This window comes from Nicotiana tabacum, chromosome 23 (assembly GCF_000715075.1).
Source record: "Nicotiana tabacum cultivar K326 chromosome 23, ASM71507v2, whole genome shotgun sequence".
In the NCBI taxonomy this organism is placed as follows: domain Eukaryota; kingdom Viridiplantae; phylum Streptophyta; class Magnoliopsida; order Solanales; family Solanaceae; genus Nicotiana; species Nicotiana tabacum.
In genome coordinates this window covers 113709305-113736441 of record NC_134102.1, presented here as the reverse complement: position 1 = coordinate 113736441, position 27137 = coordinate 113709305, and the positions used below count along the sequence as shown (strand labels likewise).

The 27137-nt window shown below is 38.2% G+C and overlaps 2 protein-coding genes across 2 annotated transcripts; both read right to left on the bottom strand.

The window, feature by feature from the left end:
- Nucleotides 1–302: 302 nt before the first annotated feature.
- Nucleotides 303–6931, bottom strand: LOC107778289 (rab escort protein 1-like). The gene is made up of 9 exons (XM_075246227.1): nucleotides 6137–6931; nucleotides 5477–5599; nucleotides 4663–4762; nucleotides 3682–3720; nucleotides 3321–3567; nucleotides 3161–3236; nucleotides 2474–2672; nucleotides 892–978; nucleotides 303–676 (listed from the first exon to the last, which is right to left on the bottom strand). The coding sequence occupies exons 1-9, from the start codon at nucleotides 6829–6831 to the stop codon at nucleotides 590–592; spliced, it is 1653 nt and encodes a 550-aa protein (XP_075102328.1). The 5' UTR covers nucleotides 6832–6931; the 3' UTR covers nucleotides 303–589.
- A 16522-nt stretch (nucleotides 6932–23453) lies between these two features.
- Nucleotides 23454–24023, bottom strand: LOC142177337 (uncharacterized). The gene is made up of 2 exons (XM_075245812.1): nucleotides 23866–24023; nucleotides 23454–23649 (listed from the first exon to the last, which is right to left on the bottom strand). Exons 1-2 carry the CDS (start codon nucleotides 24021–24023, stop codon nucleotides 23454–23456), a joined length of 354 nt encoding a protein of 117 aa, XP_075101913.1.
- Between the last annotated feature and the right edge of the window lie 3114 nt (nucleotides 24024–27137).

Here is a 27137-nt window from a genome sequence, read left to right as displayed (position 1 = left end):
GTGCAAGGGTATATTTAGCCATTTTCCCTATCTTTTAATACTAGCGTAGTTAGGGGATATATTTAGAAGTTCTTAAGGGATCATGAACATGTTTGCGCCAATTAGCATAGGAGCATCAAGATATAGTAGAACTCAACATTAACACTAAAAGCTTTTTCGAGAAGTTATGAAGCTTTTTCACCTCACTAAACCCCTCAAGTTTATATAGAAAGAACTCACTGCCTCGTTAAGCTTACGTGCAGCTTCCAATCTCTTAACTTTGCCGCATTAGCTCTACGCATTCCTCAATTTGCACTTTGACATGTCAAAATATTTCTATATAGAAACTAGGTTCAAGTCATAGGAAGTCTCAGATCAACCACCGCAAAAAATAATTGCAAAAGTAGGCAAACTCTTTAACACTACCAAGTCTCGTCCCAAACCTCTATACAACAACAAAGTATTTCGCATAAACACATTAACATTGGTATATAGGGGCATAAACCACGTCAACTATATTCTCGTCATCATTGTCGATGCAAACTATATTATTCCGCCACCCCTCGGTCAGCTTAAAATGATAGCATATCCAGCAGCATTAATTTGGTCTCTAGTCCTCGAGCTCTTCGACAGCACCCTCCTCCGATGAGGCTGTCTTGGGAAAGAATTCTTCACCAGAGTAAAGCTCTTCAAATATCTACACAAAAATAGCACAACACCAAATGGGTCAGTGTGTCTGAGGATCTACCCTTCTCCTACATCACTATAAGCCCTACATATATGCATGCAAACAGGCCATGGCAAAGTAAAGCACAAGAAGAAAGAAGAAAAAAGGCGGCAACTATCAGGGGAAAAAGAGGATAGAGACCAACGTAAAAGAGGTCCATTTAAGAAAAGCAGAATGCATATTACCTTTTCTGTAGCACCCAGAAGATCGTGGTAGTATGGACTCCCATCTGGCATGGGGGTAGAAATGATGTTATCTAGTACATCCTGAAACTGATGGACAAAAATTGGAAAAGTCAGGACAACACGCCAGGCATAGATTTGTATCAGGAATCATTTGGTAGCATGTCGCATATGAGATTATTAGCCCATCGATAAATGATTAATTATTTGGGATCGTAAGGTGTATCACAACCTGATATTCTGTGTTTGCCGTTTGGTACAGTTTGCTTAATCCCATGTGGTACCTTAACAGTAGCCCACCCCAATATCTTGCATTTTACACAAAAATTGAAATACCAGTCCAAGAATAGTCTTCATGCAAAACAATGGTTTTCTCTAATCTATACGAAACTAGATTTAATAACTACACTATAGTATTTGATTTTTCCATCACAAATTCATCTCCACTCAATGTCCATCAATCTAACACTAATTATCCATAATTTTCAACCATGACCTATAATGTACAAAAGAAGAATCACAACCTGGATAAAAGAATATAATAATTGTTGGGAAGAAAATAGAGAGAGAAGAAGATTGTTGCATATTAGCAAAACTTATATAATTCAGGACATAAAAATAAAATGTTTTTTTGCGAAAAGGAGAAGAGAAGAATAACAAAGGGAAAAATCAAAAGGAAAAAAAATTAAGGGGTGGAGAACATTAAATTGCAAGGGCAGGAGAAAGAAATACAAGGAAGACAAATGAAAGGAAAGAGACAGAGCAATCCACTCAAGGGAGGGAACAATAGGAGGAGATAGGAGGCAGAAAATCATAATGTCAGCTACATGGCCTTTTTTCTCTTGGGGATGTGGATTGTGGATCAACTGACAGCAGGGTAAAGCAATCTGCAAGGAAGAGGAGTAGCCGGAGGTAGCAAGATGTAACTGGAGAGGCTGTGTTGGAGGGAGATGAAGGGTAAGGAGGAAGAGAAATGAAGCAAAAGCTATTTTAGCCCTATTTATAAGTGGGGATCTGAAGGGTAATTCTCACACATTTTGAAAAGGAATACTCACACTTAATCCCATGGAATCTAATCCATGGATTTCGATACCACACCTTCCCTCCGGGACAAAATAATGAGTGAATTGGGCGATAAGCAACTGCTATAGTCTGACTTTCAACTCTAAACATAACACGGGTGATAAACTTCAAGAGTAATTAATTCCTATGTGGCAACCAACTAATGTACTATGCTCAGTGACACTAAAGAACATGTTTTCTTTTTATGTATACACTAATGAAAATGTTAGACATTCTATATGATAAGTTGAAAACCTCTATCTAAGTGTGCAGAAGATTCCAGGCCAAAATAAACAAGATAATCAAAAACCCTGAAGGAAACAAAATTGACTGAAAGCAAAGGCCCAAAAAGTGAACTGGCTTGATAGCCGTTTCAGTATTTTTACAAACAAAAAGCATTATCAAAATGAATTGCACATTTCCTTAAATGAAAAAAGAACCGAGGAAAATTCATATAGAAACAAAATGGAAGCTGGCAGTTGTGTAGAGCAAAACCAAAAATAAAAAGGGGTATTGCAGATACCTTAGCAAGCTCTTGAGTATACAAGACACTCCAAAGTAAAGCAGGTTTTGCATCTCTAGTTTCACTTTGGTTCTCCGCAGAATTATCATTTTCAGAACTTCCAGAAACAGGAATGCAAAACAGTGCGTTGATGGCTGCATGTAATAGCTTCTTCCCCTGAACATCATCCTCACATATGGCTGAGAGATAAGTCAAAAACCTGAAAGAGAAAGCAGCGAACCAACTGGGTTAGTGTAAGATACTTGAGGAATTAACTGAGAATTTGTAACTCCAACTCCATACAACTTAATTTTACCAATTACTTCTATAATTAGAGAAATTCAAAATCAAGTGTCTGAAACACGTAGTTAACATGGTTTCAGAAGCTTGACGGGGAACACTCGTATATATAGGTAGCTGAACAAACTTGATAGATGCCTGTAAATTACTCAGGTTGAGTTATATACACGACTTGCGCATACTTCTTGACACCAACTTGGTGTTTATTAGTGAAAGTTTAGACTTAATGGAAGGAAAAAAAAGGGTAGTGACATGGGCACTAACATTCTAAAAGTGAAAGGCAGGCTAAAGAGCGCATCCTAAAAAGATAATGAATTCTGAATAGTGATATGTTAACACCGATGTGTCAGCAGACCCTACAGCACTAGAATAGTGGTGACTAAATAGAAATTAGGCAGGTGAACTCACATTCCAGAGGGGCAAACAGCAACATTGCTACTCAGCTGAAGGACATGGATTGCTGTGACTTGCTCAGGGAAGAGAGCTGGAGAAAAAAATTGATAAGGTAAAAAATTTGAAATATTAAAATCACTTAAAAACAAAAAAGTGTGTTATGCATATATCTTACACCGAGGTGGAAAAAATGCCAAACAATTGGCTACATCCAATTTCAAAGAGTGCTTTGTGATGCATACGCTCCTAGCCAGCTTCTCAGTTGTATTGTTTGAGCCAAAATCACAATAAACAATTTGCAGAGCATCAGGTGAAGCATGAGGTGGTGGTAATTGAAACACAAAAGATGGAGCTAATATCAGCTTATGGCTGAATAATTCTTGTTCCGAAGCCAAGCGAACACCTTTGTAATTCCCAGTAGCCTGTGAAATCATCAAGGTGACAGGTCAACAACTCATGCACTTCAAAAGGGTTCAGTTCCACCAAATGAGGACGGTTAAAAGTCATTAAGAAACAACAAGAGCATCACTTCGAACCTTGTCCATGAGGAGAGAATTAACAGGCATCCGAAGAACCTGGAAACAAAGTCGAAGTAAAGATAGAAATTAGCCTCAGGGAAGACTACTAATGACACAACAATTCAAAGAATTCCAGGAAATTAACATTAAATAACAAATACTGAAGAATGGACACCATAAACAACTTTGAATCTGATGTTTAGCACAATAAGAACTTCATTTTGCAAATATCCGAATACAATGTATAGTATAAGTAATGATGAAGAAATCAAGACAGATTACTTTTCGACTACACGAGAAAAGGTAACAGAAGAGAAACCAATCAAGATGATATCTTCTATTCGATGTCAAATGAAACGTAAAAAGCTGAGCTCATTCAACTTACCAAAAAATTAAAAGTTAAGCTCATTCAGCAGCTGTTCAAATTAAAGATTAATTGAGTTTGCCTAAACAGTAATCCTTCAGGATGTAAACAACAGTGTCAATGCTCCCGAATGCTTGAAAAAAGCTTCTTTCAGTACTTGTACTACAAGCAGGCTCATTAACATTTCTCATCACAAATGTATATCTAGCATTGTGAGGAATAAGAAAGCAAGGCCACAACTAGATGCAAAGTTGTTTAATACACTTCCTGGCTAGAGCTAAGCTCCCTAAGTTACATGCTGGGAGAGTTCTAACTGCAAATGTGCGACCTCTAGGAGCTCTAATTGGTCCTATGTTATGCTTATCACTTCCCTACGGGAACGTTATGATGGAATTTTAACAAAACAAACTTTTCTCTATTTTTAGGAGGATGGCAGGGTGTAAGATAATTATACTACCAAAACACAAAAATGATCAGAAACATAATGCATATTTGGACATTGTCTACTCTCCGCCATGCATTGCAATTAACAACGCAAGGATAAAAAAGGTAAAAAATCTCATTGGAACAAAAATGCAAAACTAAGTGATAATACACTGGAGTTATCCAAGGAAAACACATGTTAAAGGACTTACATAAATGCATCCTTTTACTGCAGCACGACGACAAAAGGCCTGTGGAAGTTCCCCTTGACCATAAATGGGGTAAATCATAGCACCAGATGCATTAGGAAACCTAAAGATTGTAAACAATGGGAAAACTAAATAATTTGGTTTACGAGGAGGAAGCATATGACCACAAGATGTAATGGCATATAAAGATAACTTTCCATCTCAGAGGGTCAATGATTATGATTAATTAGTGTCATGATAGAATCCCTTCTATTTTTCTAACAGTTCCAAAAAATTATTAATTATTCTTGCGAGTATTTGCATGTCAAAAAGTCAACCCTATACATAGAGCTCCCCAGGTTGACTTTTGAATCTCAGTTACCCATCTTACCACTACAAGATCAAGGTTTTGACATAGCATATAGATGCTCCGCGAACAGTTGACAGACATGAAAACACATATAAGTGGGTATTCCAAGGTTGGACCTCTTTCATCCACACGTGCAAGTATAACCCAAGAATGCATCTAATTGAACTTATCATTTTCATTATCAGAGATGCGAATGGACAATAAAATTAGATTAGCCTAATAATATCATTTTCAGGATTTCCACAGTTAGGAGCGTGAGCCGTGAAGTTCAATTGTGGACAAAGAAGAAGCTAAAGCTAAACAGCCAGTAAATGGAAAGGTACTTTCATGATTAGTACACTACATTCTAAGTACAAATGGGCGAGGTACATTCAGGATTAGTACACTACTAGACTGTTTTATGTACAAAAATGGAAGAGGTACTTTCATGATTTCTACATGACTACAAAGGAAGGGTGAGAGTATAACCTGCCAACGGATGAGTGATAAAGGGCCAACCGATCAATACCATCTTTTGTATTAAGAACACTTTTGCAAACATCCCCATTCTCTTGGTCATAATCTGCCATTGTTATTGCATACAGAATAATCCTAAAAAAGAAAATATCACTACTAAGTCAGACGAATATAGCTAGAATCTAACCTACAAAAAAATGAAATTTACTCTGATTCCCAAATTCTGGATAAACAACCATAAACAGAAAAGTGGGAACTAACAGTCTCGCGTCCATTGAAATGCAAAAAGGTGATAAAGATCGAAAAGCAGTGTCAGTTACATATTAATTAACCATTTTCTTCTCCATATGTGGAAAAGAAAAAGAACAGCAAAAACTATTAGTCAATTATCCTCACAGATCAGTTTGTTTACAAAGCAGTTTTAGAAAGTAATTGGTCTGCTTAATTGGCATGCTTTCAATCTAAAGGAAAAGCTTCCTACTTTATTAGGCTGCAACATCACAATCATACAGAAATCACACAATCAATAATGCTTAATATTTGATTAGGACTATTTGATTCATGAAACAAGCATACGACACAATCAAACACAACGAAAGCAAAAAAAAAAAAGGAATAACAGAAAACAGGAAACTGTGACTAACAGAGAGAGAAAGGCGATTCGATCTGTACGATTTTAGCTTAGAAGAAAGCCCCATTTTGCTTAAAAACTCCACAAACGGACTGTCTAAATCCTCCTCTGAAATGCTCTTACTCTCCCCACCATCAGTAGCAAAAGCTTCAAAATGCCCTTGCACCAGCTTGAAGAATCCCATCAACTGATTCTTCTCTGTAAAGCTTAGTTTCCGGTCCTTAAATATCGCGCTACGCGAATCAGGTACATTCTCCAAATTGCCCTCACCATCATAGAAAAAATTCCCGTCAATGCTCTTGAACTCCATGTACTGATTCACCTCCGATTTCAAAATTAAATTAATCATAGCATCAGCACACAACAAAACCCTGGGCCCACTCAAATCAATGTTAAACTTTCGAGATTGTTCCAAGGGTTCCGAGGAGTAAGAGGTGATTTCTACGGAGGAGTAGAGCGAGCGGGTGGTTAGAGGAACTCGGGTAAAACCCGAATCGGCGTCGGGTTGTGGAATTGAGGGTTCGGAGGAGGATTGAGATTGGATATATGAAATGAATTCGTGAAGGGGAAAAGAAGCATAGTGGCTACCGTATGAAGGGTTAGGGTCGAGGTGAAGGACTGATTTTCCGGCGGCGGCGGCGGCGGCGGCTAGTATGGACTCCGGCAGACCGGTGCCGACCACTATAAGATCGAAATTGGATGGTTCAATAGGAGGATACGACGCAGTTTCATCCATCAGCTTGGCGAACCACGAGTAGACTGTCAATATACAGAGAAAATAACAAAACTGGTGCTTTAAGTTTAGAGGAAGGTCTAAGATAACGGGGAAAGTGCACAAATAGCCGTTTTTCTGACCCTTATTTAAAGATTAACCAAATTTTATTTACCCAAATTTTTAAGTTTAGCAGCCTCAAAATAAAGTCGAGTTTGAAGTTGAAATAGCCGTTTAGAGTGTTGATCTTTGGGAAAATAGTAATAAGATGTAAATTTGAGAAAACAAAAATCGATATGTGTCATAGTATAAACATGATTTAAATATATAAATATTATGGTAAATATATGTACAAATGAATCGTTATGTGACAATGATTGAAGATATAAAGGAGTTTCAAGATCGTGACTCACGGGTTTAATAGCCTCTTTGGCCCTACTACTTTTTAGCCAAAAATATTTTTCTAAAATTAAGGTATTTGGCCAAGTTTTTAGAAGGTAAAAACGGTACTTTTGAATTGCAGCGGAAGTAATTTTTAAGAAATAGAAAAATCTTAAATTATGGAGCATTGCTTTAGAGCGTAAATGTTTTCAAACAAGTATAGTAACATTAAATATATTATTTATAATTTAGCCAACATACTGAAGTTTAGATAGGGCTAGATGGGATTGTAATGTGCAAACACAGACAATTCAGATTTCTAACTTGGTATTCCAAGATAATGTTACGATAAATAAAGATGTTACACAATGAAATTGATAAGTGCTATTAGTGTTAAGCGATATAATAAGACCTATCAAAGTAAAAGACAAGTTCTATAAAATGATAGTAAGATTGATAAGAATGTTAGGTATTTAAGATCCAACATATTCATAAGATAATCGTCACATAAAACATATAATTCCCAGTTATATAAAATAGAGAAAATGACAAAAATCGTTCCTTATTTTTAAGAGTAGGTTTTTTATAGTCTCTCAAATATACATTTACCGTTTTTAGTCCTTTAACTATTCAAAAACTTATCAATTTTGATCTCCGTCTACTTTTAACCAAGCACTGTCAGTTTATTTTAATAGCTTGAAAATAATTAAGCGTTTCTCTCTTCCCGTTTCTTTTTTCCCAAATTCCTCTTGTGAAAAAACCCTAACCTCAAGGATTCAGCATGGTCGATCAATGAAAGGAGATACAGGTCCTAATTTCATCCAATGAAAGGTGGAAGGAAGCATATGATTGGAATCAATCTGATATGGCATATCAATTCCAACTTGAAATCACATGGTTTAAGAATTGACTTGATATTTGAATTCATGCTTGTCATGGGCAAGTCCTTAATTTTCTTGCAGCAATTTTCACTCTCTTTTTTTATTTGATTATTCGTTGGTTGTCGCGACACAGTGAGTTGCAATCGGCCATAATTTGATTCACTTTTTTTGACACAAAAGAATACTACTATATTAGAATCAGATAGTACTATAATTTTCTTAATTTTGAAAGGGCCAAATTTGTTGATTAAGTGATAGCTCATATTGTGAGTTGAGCTGATTTCACTCACAGCGCATCCCCCATTAATGGTGGTCCAAACGAGTAAGTTGAGTTTAAGGGAAGAAGATGAACATGAGAAAGAATAGTTGGTGAGAAACTTTCTATATTGAAAATGTAATTATACACACACATGATTACTATACTTTATGTGATAGACCCAAAATGTCATCTTTAAATTTAATAAGTAATTTTGTGTTCTAAGACCTTGAAAAGCACCATTTATCATTCATCTACTTGCGTGCGCAGTCCGTAAAATTCTCCGAAAAGTTTTCATGTGAAGAATAAATTAAAATGTGAAATAGAGTTTTAAAACTCAATTGAGTTGACTTTAGTCAACATTTTTAGCAAACAGACTTGGATCAGTATTTTGACAATTTTAGTAGGTCTGTATCGTAATTTGGGACTTGGACGTATGTCCGGAATCGAATTCCGGGGTCCCTAGCCCGAGATATGGAATTTTGATGAAAAATTAAAAGCTTGAAAGTTTAATGATTTTTAAGAAATTACTGATGTTGGATTTATTGACCTCAAGTCCGTATTTTAGTTCTGGAGCCCAGTATAGGTCCACTATAATAATTATGACTTGTCTGCCGAATTTGGTGAGAATCGGAGTTGATTTGACGTGATTCGGACGCCCGATTGTAAAAATATAAGTTTTAAAGTTTTCTAAAAATATTTCTTCGATTTGGTGTCTGATTCGTAGTTCTTGGTGTTATTTTGGCGATTTGATCGAGCGAGCAAGTTCGTATGATATTTTAGGACTTGGATGCATGTTTGGTTTGGAGCCCCGAGGGCTCAGGTTGGCTTCGGGTGGTTAACGGATCATTTTTGGACTTGAGGAAACTGCAGAAACCTGCTTTTGGTTTCCTTCTTCGCGTTCGCGAGGGGAGTCTCGCGTTCGCGAAGAGCAAATTAGGGCTGGCACATTTTTTGCTTCGCGTTCGCGACAGAGAGAACGCGTTCGCGAAGGCTTGGGATGCGAATCTTCGCGTTCGCGATCGAAGCCTCGTGTTCGCGAAGGGAAAGAGACTGGCCAAGTCAATTGCCTTCGCGTTCGCGAAGGCCAAGCCAAGCAAGCTTCACGTTCGCGAAGAGTAAAAGTTGGACAACACAAAGTTGTGTTTCGCGAGAGTACCTTCGCGTTCCCAGAAACAGAACTTAAGTTCTAGAAATGGGGTTTCGACCCATTTTCAACTCCTTCCCATTTTTAAGCTCGGGTAAGGCGATTTTTGGGCGATTTTCTCGGAAAAACATTGGGGTTTGATTATATTTCATGATTCCATACTCGTTTATATCATGAATCCGTAAATTTATGGAAGAAAAATCATATTTTAGTAAAACTTTCCAAAAATGAAAAATTAAGATTTGAAGGTCCATTTGATATTGGAATTAGACAAATTTTGTATGGTTGAACTCGTATCGAAATGGGTGTTCGTATTTCACGAGTTTTTCCGGGATTTGAAACGTGGGTCCCACTGCCGAATATTTTAATGAATTTCAGATTTTTATTCAAAAAATTAATAAATTCATATGGAATTAATTCCTATGATTAGTATTGAATATATCGAATTATTTGTAAATAGATTTAAAGCTTTCCGAGTCAAATTTAAAAGGAAAAGTTGTGGTTGAATAATTGATTGAAAATTATAAAGCGAGGTAAGTGTCGTGGTTAACCTTGACTTGAGGGAATAGAACCCTTAAATTATTTGTTATGTGAATTGCATGTGAACCACGTATAGGTGAGGTGACGAGTGTCTATACGTCATCAAATTAATTGTTTGCCTGCTTACTTGAAAAGTCATAAATTATTTTAAATCATGAATTAATTATTATAATAATTATTTCTCTCCTATTCTTTGTCAAACATTAATTCTTGAATTCTTGCATTAATTGTTACATGCTATTTGAATTATGTGTCTTAATTGTTATTTGACATTTAGTATATTAAATATGAAACTGCCTATTTTTTCCGTGATTTCCATAATAATTTGCTATTTGTCATTGTTTGTTTCATAATTAAATTATAATTATTGTATTTTTGTTGTCTTATAGGTTTATATTAATTGTTGCATTTATCGTGAAAGTTTCTTCTATAAGAATTGGTAAATGAATATGTTGGAGGAGCGGGTTGCACGCCGTAACAGAATTGATTGAAATAGTCAATATTGGAGGATCGGGTTGCACGCCGCAACAGACTTATTAAAAAGTCAATATTGGAGGATCGGGTTGCATGCCGCAACAGACTTATTAAAAAGTCAATATTGGAGGATCGGGTTGCACGCCGCAACAGACTTATTAAAAAGTCAATATTGGAGGATCGGGTTGCACGCCGCAACAGACTTATTAAAAAGTCTATATATATACTTGATTGAAATAAATATATGACAAACTTGATTAAAAGGAATATATTGGGAGAGCGGGTTGCACGCTGCAAACAGAATTGAATGTGAATATATTGTGAGAGCGGGTTGCACGCTGCAACAGAATTGGTTGAATTAATAATGGATTATGACTGCTGAGTTGGCTTCAATTATTATAAATGAGTTACCTGATTTATTTCTATTATTTGTTGTTGTTATCAATATTGCGTACAGGTTAATGTAAGTGAACCACCTTAGCCTCGTCACTACTTCGTCGAGGTTAGGCTCAGCACTTACCAGTACATGGGGTCGGTTGTAGTGATACTACACTCTGCACTTCTTGTGCAGATTTTGGAGTTGGTCCCAGCGGCGTACCATAGACTTGCTCGGATTTCAGCTACCACAGGAGACTTGAGGTATAACTGCATGGCATCCACAGTTCTGAAGTCCCCGTCTATTTTACTTTAGCTGTGTGTTCATTTCCAAACAACTTTATTTTATTCAGACCTTTATTTGTATTTATTCTAGAAGCTCGTGCACTTGTGACACCAATTCTGGGATGGTATTTAGACACCGTTATTTTTTTATGGATTATTTCACTATATTTCAAACTTTGCTTCCGCTTTTGTTCCTTGATTATTAATAATTTAAAAATTGTTTAAAAATTGGTTAATATTATTCTAACATTGGCTTGCCTAGCAAGTGAAATGTTAGGCGCCATCACGGTCCGAAGGTGAGAATTTCGGGTCGTGACAGTTGGTATCAGAGCACTAGATTACATAGGTCTCACGAGTCACGAGTAAGCTTAGTAGAGTCTGAAGGATCGGTACGGAGACGTTTGTACTTATCTCTCAGAGGCTATGAAGTTTAGGAATAATATTTTCAGTGGCATCAGCCATCTCACAGGCTGAGGGAGGAGCACAAACTCCCACTACTCCCGCTCCGGAGCAGATGGCTCCCCAGAATCAGGCTCCAGCAGCCCCGCCAGTTGGGGTAGTTCAGCCAGTTATTGCGGCACAGATCGGTGATAGGCCCGCCATGTCTTTTGAGGCCTTATTGAGACTGGATAAGTTTTCCAAGCTCTTTCCAGTTCACTTCAGTGGTACACCTTCTGAGGACCCATAGGATTATCTTGAACGCTGCCTTGAGGTGCTGCGGAACATGGGTATAGTTGAGACCAATGGGGTTGATTTTGCTATATTTCAGATGACGGGTTCCGCCAAGAGGTGGTGGAGAGATTATATATTGACCCGACTAGTCGGATCGCCTGCACGTACATGGGAGCAGTTCTCTCAGCTATTTCTGGAAAAGTTCCCCCCTATCAGACTAAGAGAGGAATTCCGCAAGCAATTTGAGCGTCTACAGTAGAGCAGTATGACTGTTACTCAGTATGAGTCCCGTTTTGTGGATTTGGCCCGTCATGCTCTCCTTTTACTACCTACGGAGGGAGAGAGAGTGAGGAGGTTTATTGAGGGACTCACTCACCCTATCAGACTTCAGATGGCCAAGGAGACCGGAAGTGAGATTTCTATTCAGGCGGATGCTAATGTCGCAAGGAGGATCGAGATAGTTCTTGCACAGGAGAGAGGGCAGAGGTCCGATAAGAGGCTTCGTCAGTTCGGTGGTTTCAGTGGTGCCTCGTCTGGAGGCAGGGGTAATTTTGATAGGGGTCATCCTCCTAGACCGTTTCATTTAGCACTTCATGTATCTCCCGGTGCTTCAGGGAGTCATGGTCCTATTATGCCTTACTCTGGGCAGCCAGTATTCAGTGCACATTCAGCTCCTATCAGTGCATCACCACTCCAGAGTTACTATAGCAGTTATCCGGCCCATTTGGATCAGCTTCAGCTTCAGCAGCCACGACATCAGGATGGGTGTTATGAGTGTGGAAACATTGGTCACATCATGAGGTATTTCCCTAGATTGGCGAGTAACAGATCGCGGCAAGATTCTCGTGCCATTATACCGGCACCGGTTGCTTCACCGCCTGCTCAGCCAGCTAGAGGTAGGGGTCAGGCAGCTAGAGGTGGAGGTCAAGCCATTAGAGGTGGAGGTCCGTCCATTAGAGGTGGATGTCAGACTGTTAGAGGTGGAGGCCAGCGAGTTAGAGGCCGTCCTAGAGACGCAGTTCAGAGTGGTGGGGCCTAGCCCTAATTTTATGCTTTTCCAGCTAGGCCTGAGGCCGAGTCATTCGATGTTGTGATCACAGGTATTATTCCAGTTTGTCATAGAGATGTTTCAGTTCTATTTGATCCAGGATCTACATATTCCTATGTGTTCTCCTATTTTACTTCATATTTGGTTGTGCCTTGTGATTCTCTGAGTACTTCTGTGTGTGTATCTACACCGGTGGGAGACTCTGTTGTAGTAGATCATGTCTATCGTTCGTGTGTGGTTACTATTGGTAATCTTGAGACTAGTGTGGATCTTTTACTTCTTGATATGGTAGATTTTGATGTCATCTTGGGTATGGATTAGATGTCCTCTTATCATGCTAGATTGGATTGTCATGCCAAGACAGTGAACCTAGCTATGCTGGGGTTACCTCGGTTAGAGTGGAAAGGAACTCCTGGCCATTCTGCCAGAAGAGTTATTTCTTATATGAAAGCTCGGTGTATGGTAAAGAAAGGGTGTCTAGCCTATTTGGCTTATATTCGCGATCCCAGTGCGGATGCTCCTTCTATGGACTCAGTACCAGTTGTTCGTGAATTTCCAGAAGTATTTTTTGCAGATCTGTCGGGGATGCCACTCGACAGAGATATTGACTTCTGTATTGATTCGGCTTCCGAGCACTCAGCCCATTTTTATTCCACCATATTGTATGGCCCCGCCAGAGTTGAAAGAATTGAAAGAGCAGTTACAAGACTTGCTTGATCAGGGATTCATTAGACCCAGTGTCTCGCCCTAGGGTGCACCAGTATTATTTGTAAAGAAGAAAGATGGCTCGATGCGGATGTGTATAGACTATCGGTAGTTGAACAATGCCACTATCAAAAACAAATATCCGCTGCCAAGAATTGATGACTTATTTGATCAGTTTTAGGGTGCCAAGGTATTTTTGAATATTAATTTGAGATCTGGTTACCATCAGTTGAAGATTAGGGCATCTGATGTCCCTAAGACAACTTTTCGGACTCGGTATGGGCATTACGAGTTCCTAGTGATGTCATTTGGGTTGACAAATGCTCCAGCAGCATTTATGGATTTGATGAATCGGGTGTTTAAGCCTTATTTGGATTCTTTTGTGGTTGTATTCATTGATGATATCTTGATTTACTCCAGCAGTCGAGAGGAGCATGAGCAGCATCTTCGAAGTGTGCTTCACACCTTGAAGAATAATCAGTTATATGCCAAATTTTCAAAATGTGAGTTTTGGTTAGACTCAGTTGCCTTTTTGGGACATGTTGTATCGACAGAAGGCATAAAGGTGGATCCTAAGAAGATTGAGGCTGTTCAGAATATGCCTAGACCTACTTCGGTTACAGATATCCGGAGTTTTCTGGGTTTGGCAGGTTATTATCGTCGGTTCGTGGAAGGGTTTTCATCTATAGCAAGCACATTGACTAGACTAACCCAGAAGGGTGTCCCATTCAGATGGTCAGGCGAATATGAGTTGAGCTTTCAGAAGCTCAAGACCGCTTTGACTACGGCGCAAGTGTTGCTATTACCCACAGGTTCAAGATCGTATACGGTATATTATGACGCATCTCACATTGGGCTTGATGCAGTATTAATGCAAGATGGCAAGGTAATTGCATATACGTCGCGGCAGTTGAAAGTTCACGAGAAGAATTATCTTGTTCATGACTTAGAATTGGCAGCCATTGTTAATGAGTTGAAGATTTGGAGGCATTACCTCTACGGTGTCTCGTGTGAGGTATTTACTGATCATCGTAGCCTCAAGTATCTGTTCAAACAAAAGGATCTTTATTTGAGGCAAAGAAGATGGATGGAGTTGTTGAAAGACTATGATATCACCATTTTGTATCACCCCGGAAAGGCCAATGTGGTGGCCGATGCCTTGAGTAGAAAGGTTGTGAGTATGGGCAGTCTTGTGTATATTCCGGTTGGTGAGAGTCCATTAGCTGCAGATGTTCAGACTTTGGCTAATCAGTTCGTGAGGTTAGATGTTTCAGAACCCAGTTGGGTTCTAGCTTGCACAGTCGCTCGGTCTTCTTTATATGAGCGCATAAGAGAGAGGCAGTATGATGATCCTCATTTACTTGTCCTTAAGGACACGGTGCGGCACGGTGATGCCAAACAGGTTGCTGTGGGGGAAGATGGGGTTCTGCGAATGCAGGGTCGTATTTGTGTGCCTAATGTGGATGGGCTTCGTGAATTAATTCTTGAAGAAGCACACAGTTCCAGGTATTCTATTCATCCAGGTACCGCCAAAATGTATCAAGATTTGTGGCAACATTATTGGTGGAGGAAAATGAAAAGGGATATAGTCGCACATGTAGCTCGGTATCTGAATTGTCAGCAAGTAAAGTACGAGCATGAGAGACCTGGTAGTTTGCTTCAGAAGTTAGAAATTCCTGAGTGGAAGTGGGAGCGTATCACTATGGATTTTGTTGTTAGGCTCCCACGGACTCAGAGAAAATTTGACACAGTTTGGGTCATTGTGGACAGGTTGACCAAGTCAGCACATTTCATTTCAGTGGCAGTTACCTATTCTTCAGAGAGGTTAGCTGAAATTTACATTCGTGAGATTGTCTGCCTTCACGGTGTGCTAGTGTCTATTATTTCAGATCAAAATACGCAGTTTACCTCACATTTCTGGAGGGTTGTACAGCGTGAGTTAGGCACGCGAGTGGAGTTGAGTACAGTATTTCATCCACAGACAGACGGACAGTCAGAGCGCACTATTCAGATATTGGATGATATGCTTCGCGCTTATGTTATAGACTTTGGAGGTTCTTGGGATCATTTCTTACCACTTGCAGAGATTGCTTATAATAATAGCTACCAGTCGAGTATTCAGATGGCTCCATATGAGGAATTATACGGAAGGCGATGCCGATCGTCAGTTGGTTGGTTTGAACCGGGAGAGGCTCGGTTGTTGGGTACCGATTTGGTACAGGATGCCTTGGATAAGATCAAGATTATTCAGGATCGATTTCGCACAGCTCAGTCTAGGCAAAAGAGTTATACCGACCGTAAAGTTCGTGATATTGCATTCATGGTTGGAGAACGAATATTGCTCTGGGTTTCACCTATGAAAGGTGTAATGAGGTTCGGAAAGAAGGGCAAGTTGAGCCCTAGGTATATCGGACCCTTTGAAATTCTTGAAATGGTGGGTGAAGTAGCTTACATGCTTGCATTACCACCTAGTTTATGAGCGGTTCATTCGGTGTTCCATGTGTCTATGCTCTAGAAATATCATGGTGATCTGTCCCATGTGTTAGATTTCACCTCAGTCCAATTGGACAAAGATTTGACTTGCGAGGAGGAGCCGGTGGCTATTCTAGCCCGACAGGTCCGACAGTTGAGGTCAAAGAGTTATCCTTCAATTCAGGTGCAATGGAGAGGTCAGCTAGTAGAGGCATCAACCTAGGAGTCCGAGTCGGACATGCGGAGTAAATATCCACACTTATTTACCAACTCATGTACTTTTTTCTAACTCCGTTCGAGGACCAACGATTGTTTTAGAGGTGGAGAATGTGATGACCCAAAATATCATCTTTAAATTTAATAAGTAATTTTGTGTTCTAAGACCTTGAAAAGCACCATTTATCATTTCTCGACTTGCGTGTGCACTCCGTAAAATTCTCCGGAAAGTTTTCATGTGAAGAATGAATTAAAATGTGAAATAGAGCTTTAAAACTCAATTGAGTTGACTTTAGTCAACACTTTTAGCAAACAGACCTGGATCAGTATTTTGACAATTTTGGTAGGTCTGTATCGTGATTTGGGACTTGGGCGTATACCCGGAATCGAATTCCGGGGTCCCTAGCCCGAGATATGGAATTTTGATGAAATATTAAAAGCTTGAAAGCTTAATGATTTCTAAGAAATTACTAATATTGGATTTATTGACCTCGGGTCTGTATTTTGGTTCTGAAACCTGGTATACGTCCACTATAATAATTATGACTTGTCTGCAGAATTCGGTGAGAATCAGAGTTGATTTGATGTGATTTAGACGCCCGGTTGTAAAAATATCAGTTTTAAAGTTTTCTTGAAAATTTTCTTCGATTTGGTGTCCGATTTGTAGTTCTTGGTGTTATTTTGGCTATTTGATTACGCGAGCAAGTTCGTACGATGTTTTAGGACTTAGGTGCATGTTTGGTTTGAAGCCCCGAGGGCTCGGGTTGGTTTCGGGTGGTTAACAGATCGTTTTTGTACTTGAGGAAACTGCAGAAACTTGCTTCTAGTTTCCTTCTTCGCGTTCGCGAGGGGAGTCTCGCGTTCAGGAAGAGCAAATTGGGGCTGGCACATTTTTTGCTTCGCATTCGCGACAGAGAGAATGCGTTCGCGAAGGCTTGGGATGCAAAGCTTCGCGTTCGTGATCGAAGCCTCGCGTTCACGAAGGGAAGGAGACTGGCTAGGTTAATTGCCTTCGTGTTCGCGAAGGGCATCTCGCGTTCGCGAAGGCCAAGCCAGGCAAGCTTCGCATTCGCGAAGTAGCCCTCGCATTCGCGAAGAGTAAAAGTTGGACAGCACAAAGTTGTGCTTCACGTTCGCAAGAGTACCTTCGCGAACGCGAATGGTAAAAAATCGAGAAACAGAACTTAAGTTCTGAAAATGGGGTTTCGACCCATTTTCAACTCCTTCTCATTTTTGAGCTCGGGTAAGGCGATTTTTGGGCGATTTTCACGGAAAAATATTGGGGTAAGTGTTCCTTATCCTATATTGATTATATTTCATGATTCCATACTCGTTTATATCATGAATACGTAAATTTATGGAAGAAAAATCAGATTTTTGTAAAACTTTCCAAAAACGAAAAATTAAGATTTGAAGGACCATTTGATATCAGAATTGGACCAATTTTATATGATTGAACTCATATCGGAATGGGTGTTCGGATTTCGCGAGTTTTCCCGGGATTTGAGACGTGGGTCCCACTGCCGAATATTTTAATGAATTTGGGATTTTTATCTGGAAAATTTGTAAATTCATATGGAATTAATTTCTATGATTAGTATTGAATATATCGAATTGTTTGTGAATAGATTGGAAGCTTTCGGAATCAAATTTAAAAGGAAAAGTTATGGTTGAATAATTGATTGGAAATTACAAAACGAGGTAAGTGTCGTGGTTAACCTTGACTTGAGGGAATAGAACCCTTAAATTATTTGTTATGTGAATTGCATATGAACCACGTATAGGCGAGGTGACGAGTGTCTATACGTCGTCAAATTAATTGTTTGCCTGCTTACTTGAAAAGTCATAAATTATTTTAAATCATGAATTAATTATTATAATAATTATTTCTCTCCTATTCTTTGTCAAACATTAATTCTTGAATTCTTGCATTAATTGTTATATGCTATTTGAATTATGTGTCTTAATTGTTATTTGACATTTAGAATATTAAATATTAAACTGCCTATTTTCTCCCTGATTTTCATAATAATTTGTTATTTGTCATTGTTTGTTTTATAATTAAATCATAATTATTGTATGCTTGTTGTTTTATAGTTTTATATTAATTGTTGCATTTATCGGGAAAGTTTCTTATATAAGAATTGGTAAATGAATATAATGGAGGAGCGAGTTATACGCCGAAACAGAATTGATTGAAATGGATATATATTGGAGGATCGGGTTGCACGCCGCAACAGACTTATTAAAAAGTCAATATTGGAGGATCGGGTTGCACGATGCAACAAACTTATTAAAAAGTTAATATTGGAGGATCGGGTTGCACGCCGCAACAGACTTATTAAAAAGTCAATATTGGAGGATCGGGTTGCACGCCACAACAGACTTATTAAAAAGTCAATATTGGAGGATCGGGTTGCACGCCGTAACAGACTTATTAAAAAGTCTATATATATACTTGATTGAAATAAATACATGACAAACTTGATTAAAAGTTATATATTAGGAGAGCGGGTTGCACGCTGCAATAAAATTGTATGTGAATATATTGTGAGAGCGGGTTGCACGCTGCAACAGAATTGGTTGAAATAATAATGGATTATGACTGCTGAGTTGACTTCAATTATTATAAATGAGTTACGTGATTTATTTCTATTATTTGTTGTTGCTATCAATATTGCGTACAAGTTAATGTAAGTGAACCATCTTAGCCTCGTCACTACTTCGTCGAGGTTATGCTCAACACTTACCAGTACATGGGGTCGGTTGTACTGATACTACACTCTGCACTTCTTGTGCAGATTTTGGAGTTGGTCCCAGCGACGTACCATAGACTTGCTCGGATTTCAGCTACCAGAGGAGACTTGAGGTATAACTGCCTGGCGTCCGCAGTTCTGAAGTCCCCGTCTATTTTACTTTAGCTGTGTGTTCATTTCTAGACAACTTTATTTTATTCAGACCTTTATTTATATTTATTCTAGAAGCTCGTGCACTTGTGACACCAATTCTGGGATGGTATTTAGACACCGTTATTTTTTTATAGATTATTTTACTATATTTCAAACTTTGCTTCCGCTTTTGTTTTCTTGATTATTAATAATTTAAAGATTGTTTAAAAATTGGTTAATATTATTCTAACGTTGGCTTGCCTAGCAAGTGAAATATTAGGCGCCATCACAGTCCGAAGGTGGGAATTTCGGGTTGTGACACTCTACTAACTTAATCCCCAATTAACTAATGCCAACTACTGTAACTACTCTAACTAACTGGTGACAGCTGGCTAACTGCCTTGCCCAGTTGTCATACTGCCTCATATTCTCACACTCCCCCTCAAGCTGGAGGGTATAGAATGTTAAGCACTCCAAACTTGCTCAACAAATATTCATTATGTACTCTCCCAAGTCCTTTAGTTAATAGATCTGCCTGCTGCTCCTTTGTCCCTATGTGATGAGTCTTAATTTTGCCATCTTTGATCTTATCTCTAACAAAGTGGCAATCAACCTTTCATGAAATATAGGATTGGCTGCAATCTCTAGGGATACCTTACTGTCACAAAACACACTCACAGGTTGCTCAATTGAAATGCCAAGCTCTATAAACAACCCAAGTAGCCAAACTACTTCTGCAGTAGCTGTTGCAAGACTTCTATATTCTGCTTCTGCTGAGCTTCTAGACATTGTCTGTTGCTTCTTAGATTTCCATGACACCAATGATTCCCCAAACTTCACAAAGAAACCATTTACTGACATTCTGGTATTAGGACATGCCGCCCAGTTTGCATCACAAAAGCAAGTCAGATTGTTTGCACTTTTATTGCTCAGTAGAATTCCCATTCCTGGATTCAATTTGATATATCTTACAACTCTTATTGCTGCTTCTCAGTGAGATTTCTTGGGTGACTACATAAATTGACTAAGTGTTTGCACAACAAATATTATATCTGGCCTTGTGATAGTTAGATATATTAATCTCCCAATCAATATCTGATAACTTGCAGCATCCTTCATCAATTTATCTCCAGATACCCCAACATGTGCATCAAATTCTGCTGAAGTAAACTATTGATTCATATCTATTGGAGTGGCCACTGGTTTAGTAGCTCCTAACCCCAGATCAGAAATCAATTGTAAGACATACTTCCTTTGGTTTAGTAAAATCCCTTTGTTGGATCTCATAACTTCAATTCCCAAGAAATACTTTAGTTCTCCCAAATCCTTTAATTTGAATTTGTGATTTAAAGCATCTTTGGTTTCCTGAATGAACTGCTCATTGTTTCCTGTGATGAGCAGACCATCCACATACATAAGAACAACCATAAAGTCTGCTTCTTTCTTCTTGGTAAATAGTGAATAGTCATATAGACTTTGCTTATACCCAGCTTCAAGAAGTGCCTCTGCAAGTTTGATATTCCATTGTCTTGAAGCTTGTTTTAGTCCATATAAGGACTTTACTAGCTTGCACACCTTAGTCCCCCCTGTCTTCTAAAACCTTGAGGCATTTCCATATATACTTCTTTATATAAGTCTCCCTGCAAAAATGCATTATACACATCCATTTGATACATAGTCCACCCTTTTGATGTTGCTACTGCAATAACTGATCTCACAGTTACCATTTTGGCAACTGGTGAAAAGGTTGCATGGTAGTCTAACCCCTCTTTTGTGGCTATATCCTTTTGCTACTAGCCCAGCCTTGAATTTTTCAACATCTCCATTAGCTTTATACTTATTTTATACACCCATTTTGATCTAATTGTGTTCTTTCTCTTGGGCAAGTCTACTATCTCCCATGCCCTGTTGTCCTCGAATGCCTTGATTTCCTGCTTCATTGCTTCAACCCATCTCTTGTCTCTTGATGCTTCTGTGAAGTTCTGTGGTTCTGTGAGTGTTGAGACCTTTGCCACAAAGCTTTTACATGCCTGTGAAAGCTGATCATAACACATGTAGTCTGAAATAGGATATAATGCCACATTATGTGCTTTGCTCTTGATAACATTATCTTGCAACCATAAAGGTTCTTTGGTGCTTCTGCCAGATCTTCTTGGCTCTTGACCTCTGATTTTTTAGGGTACATAATTAGTACAGCATCTATGCATTCAACATCCAGAGATTGGCCTGGTGCAGGATCATTTTTTGCATGCTCATCATATTTAGCTTGTTGAGGTTCAGATACTTGTTCAGATACTGCAGCATCAGCAACATTGCCTTCTTCAACATGAGAAATGGGGGCATTTTCACAAACTGCATCAACTTCATCATCTTCATAAGCTTCATGGACTGTATCATAGTCATCAGCTGTATCAGTTTCACCTTCAGATGCATGATCTGCAGCAGGTGTCTGCAATGGTTCAAGTGTATGATCTGCATCATGTCCCTGTAATAGTTCATGCTCAAATGATACACTCCCCCTAGCAGGAACATTAACAGGATGCAATGAGGAAGACTTAGCAAATGGGAACATATGCTTTTTGAATACAACATCCCTGCACACACAAAAATAATTAGTGGCAAGGTCCAAGAATTTATAGCCCTTTTGTATTTCTGAATAGCCCAGGTGCACAACAGGTTTGGCTCTTGCTGAGAACTTGTTATCATGCATCATAGTAGTGGCATAGCACATGCATCCAAAAACTCTTAAGTGCTCAAGAGAAGGCTTCTGATGATGTAGGAGTTCATATGGTGATTTGCCTTGCAGAATGATAGAACGCAGCCTGTTTATAATGTAAACAACAGTAGTAATACATTCTCCCTAGTACTTAGTTGGTACATTTGCCTGGAATTTTAGGGCCCTTGATGTATCTAATATATGTCTATGTTTTCTCTCAACTACCTCATTTTGTTAGGGAGTATATGCACAGCTACGTTGTTGTATAATACCATAGTATTCAAGTAATTCAATGCACTGTTTACTAAAAAACTCTCCTACATTATCAGTTCTAACAGTCTTAATTGCTACACCAAATTATGTTCTTAGCATAGAGAGAAACTTTTGTAACACAACAATTACATCACTTTTCAACTATAGTAAATGTACCCAAGTATACCTAGAATGATCATCCACAACTGTTAGAAAGTAGTATTTTCTATCATGCGTGGGAAACGTGTATGGTCCCCAAACATCCATGTGCAAAAGCATTAAAGGATTACTACTCCTTGTAACACTTCTAAGAAAAACTAGTCTGCTCTGCTTAGCTAAGGGGCATACAAAATAATCTTTATTCACATTAAGATCTTTAAGTTGTAAGGATTCTATATTTTTCATTGTACTAACATAGGTGTGACCTAATCTTTTATGCCAAAGAATGCCATCTACTTCTGGTTTCTGGACTGCTGCAACTGATGTTTGCCTCAAACCTCTAGCAATGTGCTCATCCTTCACCACATACAAGCTTCCCCTTTCCTTACCAATCCCCCTCACCATGCCACTCCAAAGGTCCTGAAATACACGGAAGTCAGGATAGAGGTGAACAGAGCAACTGAGTTCTTTTGTGAGCTTTGACATAGACAACAAATTAAATTTGAAGTCAGGAACATATAAAATATTCTTAATCTCCATGTCCTTAAGAAATGTTGCACTACCAATGTGAGATATATACGTCTTCTCACCAGTGGGTAAATGTACTTGATCTCTACCAGTTTTCAACTTAGTCTTAGAGTGTAGTATATCTAGGGAAGCATCTATGTGATGAGTCGCACCAGAATCAACTATCCATTATTTACTAGGATTATCAGTCATTAGTGCAGTAGCAATACCTTCCATGTTGACTTGTGGAACTGTAATGTCTTTATTCAGCATATCCAGGATTTATCTATATTGATTCTCAGTGAAGAAGTGCCCTCCTGCAGGACCATCATTGTGTGCTCTTCCTCCAGCCATGTGTGCCTGTTCCTCATGCTCAGCATTACTAGTTGCACAATTAGCCACAACTTTCCTTTTAGCATTAAAATTTACACGGTAGCCTATCAACTTGTAGCAATTTCCTTTCAAGTGTCCAGTCATCTTATAGTAGTCACATTTCATGAATGGCTTCTTCCCTTTGTAGCCTTGTCCTTGTCCAGCTTGCATAGTAATAGGATCTCTTCTAGCTCCTAAGGTTGGATATGGACTTGATCTTTGACTTTCATCCTCAATTATCAACACATAGGATTGGTTCAAGGTTGGTTCAAAAGTTTTCTTCAGAATCTGCATCCTTGCCTACTCATAGGTCTCATTCAGACCACTGAGAAACTGAAGTAACCTTTGACGATGAAGGTGTTCAATATAGTCCTTTGATTTAGCATAATCACAACTTGGTGTGGGAAATAAAGCATCATGCTCCGACCACATTTCCTTCAGTCTCGTGAAATAGGAATCAACAGAATTAGTTCCTTGGGAAATCGTTATAATTTCTCTGTGCAATTGAAAAATTCAAACTCGATTGACCTTATCAAATCTCTCCTTCAGGTCTTCCCAAACTAAGTGCGCATCTGATGCATAAGCTATTCCACTGACGAGGTTCGTTGATACAGTGTTCATGATCTATGAGATTATAATCGCATTGCATGACTCCCATTCCTTATGTAATTCCTTCTTAAAGGTCTCCTTCTTACATGTACCAGTTACAAACCCTAGCTTTCGCTTAACTTGGAGAGCAATTCGTATCGTCCTACTCCATAATCCATAGTTTTCAGACCCGATGAGTTCAATTAGGATCATAACTGAGCTCGGTGTATCAGAAGGATGCAGGAATAGAGGATGCGTGTGATCAATTTTCTCGTCTGCCATTACTGAATTTGAGCAAGAATTTGCATCACACAAACATGAAATTACTCAGCTAAGAAGCAACCAGTATCGATTGCTCTAATACCATGTGAGTTGAGTTGATTTCAGTCACAGCTCATCCTCCATTAATGGAGGTCCAAACGAGTAAGTTGAGTTTAAGGGAAGAAGATGAACATTAGAGAGACAATAGTTGGTAAGGAACTTTCTAGTATATTGAATCTAGCAAGTGAAATATTAGGCGCCATCACAGTCCGAAGGTGGGAATTTCGGGTTGTGACACTCTACTAACTTAATCCCCAATTAACTAATGCCAACTACTGTAACTACTCTAACTAACTGGTGACAGCTGGCTAACTGCCTTGCCCAGTTGTCATACTGCCTCATATTCTCACACATATTATTTAGGTTATGAAATTTTCATTTTTTTCTGGCTTGCTAATATACTACTAAAAGAAGCAAATGCTTCGTGCTATTGAGTTTTCCTTTTTATTTTTGTTTTATATCTTTTGACTGTTTTTGTTTCTTGATCAAGAACATTTGGTGTCTTGCAATAATCTCACTTTGTAGGCTTTTCAACTGATCACATTATTGACAAACTAAATTAGAGTGTTGCTCAGTGGTTGGAAATTAGTTATACTAAAGTTCATTTCTTTTTCTACTATGTTGGTTCCAAATAAAGATGAGACCAACACTATTGGCTGCGAAGAAGTGGCAAATTAGAGTTCGGATACACCTATGGTGCAGCTGGACACAAAAGAGCACTAAGCTGTAAAAGGCGTATTGCAAGGAAGAGGATTCGATGAGCAAAAGATGGAGATGAAGTCATTTTTTTTGGTAAATTACAAGTTGTTAAGCTGAATAATAAATATTGCAGTTGTCATTCTCAATGTGTAGTAGTATTTTGGGGTTCGCTTTAGATTATTAGTTGAAAGACAAGCAAGGATAACAATCCTTTGTAATTAATTATGTAATGAACGTATCGCAATGGTTGGTTATTTTGTATTTTATTTATTTTGAGTGCATATACTCTTGGACATCATTTTATTTGAGTTACTTCGATATGCTAAGCAAGTGGAATGCTAATAAATAGTCAAGAAATTGCAGAAAATATTGCTGTAAAATAAAGAATACAATTGAGCCAAAAATATATTGTCATTTTCATGTTAATATATAGTCATTACATCAATTAAACTGTCGAAAATTGCACAAAATTACAAAAAAAAGGCATAAAACTAGAAAAACCAGCATCAAATTGCATAAAACAATAGCCAAACTGCAGCAAAAATCAGCAACTGAACTGTACAAAAAATGAGCACCACACTGCACCAGAACCAGCACCAAACTATGCCAAAATTCAGCAACTGAACTACACAAAAACTGAGCACTTCACTTTGTTGAGTTGAGTGCATATTAGCTTGGGTCTCTGGAACTCTTTGAACCTAGACAAATAAATAATATCATTACACAAGTTGAACATAATTATTTGAGTGTAATATTCTATAAGTTAAACAAGAAATTACTGGTAGTTTTGCTCGAGGACATGACGAAGATGATTCCATGAATTGCTGAGTACCATTCTGTGAATCAGTCTGCCCCAAATTATACTTGCAAGTCCTTTTGTTATGTCCAGTATTGTGACATATACTGCATCCTAAAGTTTTCTACTTTCTTCTCATTTTTGTCCTACTTGCTTCCGTTTCATCTGGTTCTTTTCTCTTTAACTTATGTTTTCTCCTTAACTTCTGTTTTCTCCCTTTCGTACTTTGTGTTTCTATTTTTGGAGGTAAAGGAGGAATATTATCATGTTGTGGCCACATGTTTTGACCACTCATAGGAAGAATGGCAAATTCATAGATTCTTCTGTAGGTGTCCACCTTATAACGATCATCAACATAAGAATTAATTTCATCATTTTTAGCCCAAATTGCAGCTATGGCATGCTTGCAAGTAATTCCTGTCAAATCTCATTTTCTACAATTGCATTTTCTATTTAGTAAGTCCACATCCCGATTAACAGTTATGCTAGCTCCTATGAGCTCATAGTTCCACTGATTTGCCTTTTATAGAATATATTCGGCAGTAACAACTTGACTTTTGTGCAACACATCCTTAATCCTAGGGCAAATATCATCAGAACTCCACATGGTAGATTTATCCCTATTTGCTTGCATTATTGTCATAAGTAGATATCGAATTTTCTCTAAAAGAGTGATAAAAGGCTTATCCCTCTCCTCCAATATCATATTGTTAAAATATTCACACATGTTATTTAATAAGGTGTCATGTGCATTTCACATTTTCAGAAAAGTGAGATCTAGACCATTCACTAGGTGACTTCTCTCTCAACCAAGAAGCAGCTATGGGGTCTAAATCAATTATTTCAAGCATGCATTTATCAAACCACTTTACTGTTGTTGCAGTAGCAGTTTTTCACAGTGTATTTCTCAATGTGTTACCACTAAATTTTACCCCCTTAAAGTTATTACGCAAGTGTCTCACACAAAATCTATGCCATAAATGGTAGTATATCATTAAATACTTCTATCAAACCTTTTTGCTTGTCTGGCATGAAGGTCCAATTAGCTCCATCATCTATCTCCAAATCAAGCTTTAAATAATTCAGAAACCATGCCCATGACTCGCGACATTCTTTCTCCACAATTGCATATACTATTAGATATATATATATATATATATATATTATTAGGATCAATCCCAATAGCAGTTAATAATTGAGTACCGTACATTGGACCCTTGAGCCAACAACCATCTACTCCAACTATTCTTCTGCAACCACTCTTGAAAACTTCCCTGCAAGCACTAAAACAAATATAAAATCTCTGAAATCTTTTAGGCTTGCTAGGATTCTCATTTTCGGCCAACTTCATATAAACAGAAGTATCTGGATTTGTTCTTACTATTTCATTGCAATAGTTCCACAACAATTTGAATTGATCTGAAATATCTCCATCGATCATTGCAATGGCCTTCTTCATTGCCCTTCTACATTTAAATAAAGTTACATGTGCTCTTAACTGTACACTCATATGATCTCTAAATTTTGAGATCTTTCAATCCTTATTTGATTTTATGACATCAAGATATCTTCTAGCAATG

What these genes read in the sequence shown, in the direction of transcription:
- LOC107778289 (XM_075246227.1), bottom strand. Translation starts at nt 6,831, where the DNA reads ATGGATGAAACTGCGTCGTATCCTCCTATTGAACCATCCAATTTCGAT. An exon ending in CTTTCTTCTAAGCTAAAATC is followed by an intron (nt 5,600 to 6,136) that starts GTACAGATCGAA and finishes TTTCTTTTTTAG; the next exon opens with GATTATTCTGTATGCAATAA. An exon ending in GGCATTTTTTCCACCTCGGT is followed by an intron (nt 3,237 to 3,320) that starts GTAAGATATATG and finishes TTTTTTCTCCAG; the next exon opens with CTCTCTTCCCTGAGCAAGTC.
- LOC142177337 (XM_075245812.1), bottom strand. Translation starts at nt 24,023, where the DNA reads ATGGCAGACGAGAAAATTGATCACACGCATCCTCTATTCCTGCATCCT. An exon ending in CAAGTTAAGCGAAAGCTAGG is followed by an intron (nt 23,650 to 23,865) that starts GTTTGTAACTGG and finishes TCAATTGCACAG; the next exon opens with AGAAATTATAACGATTTCCC.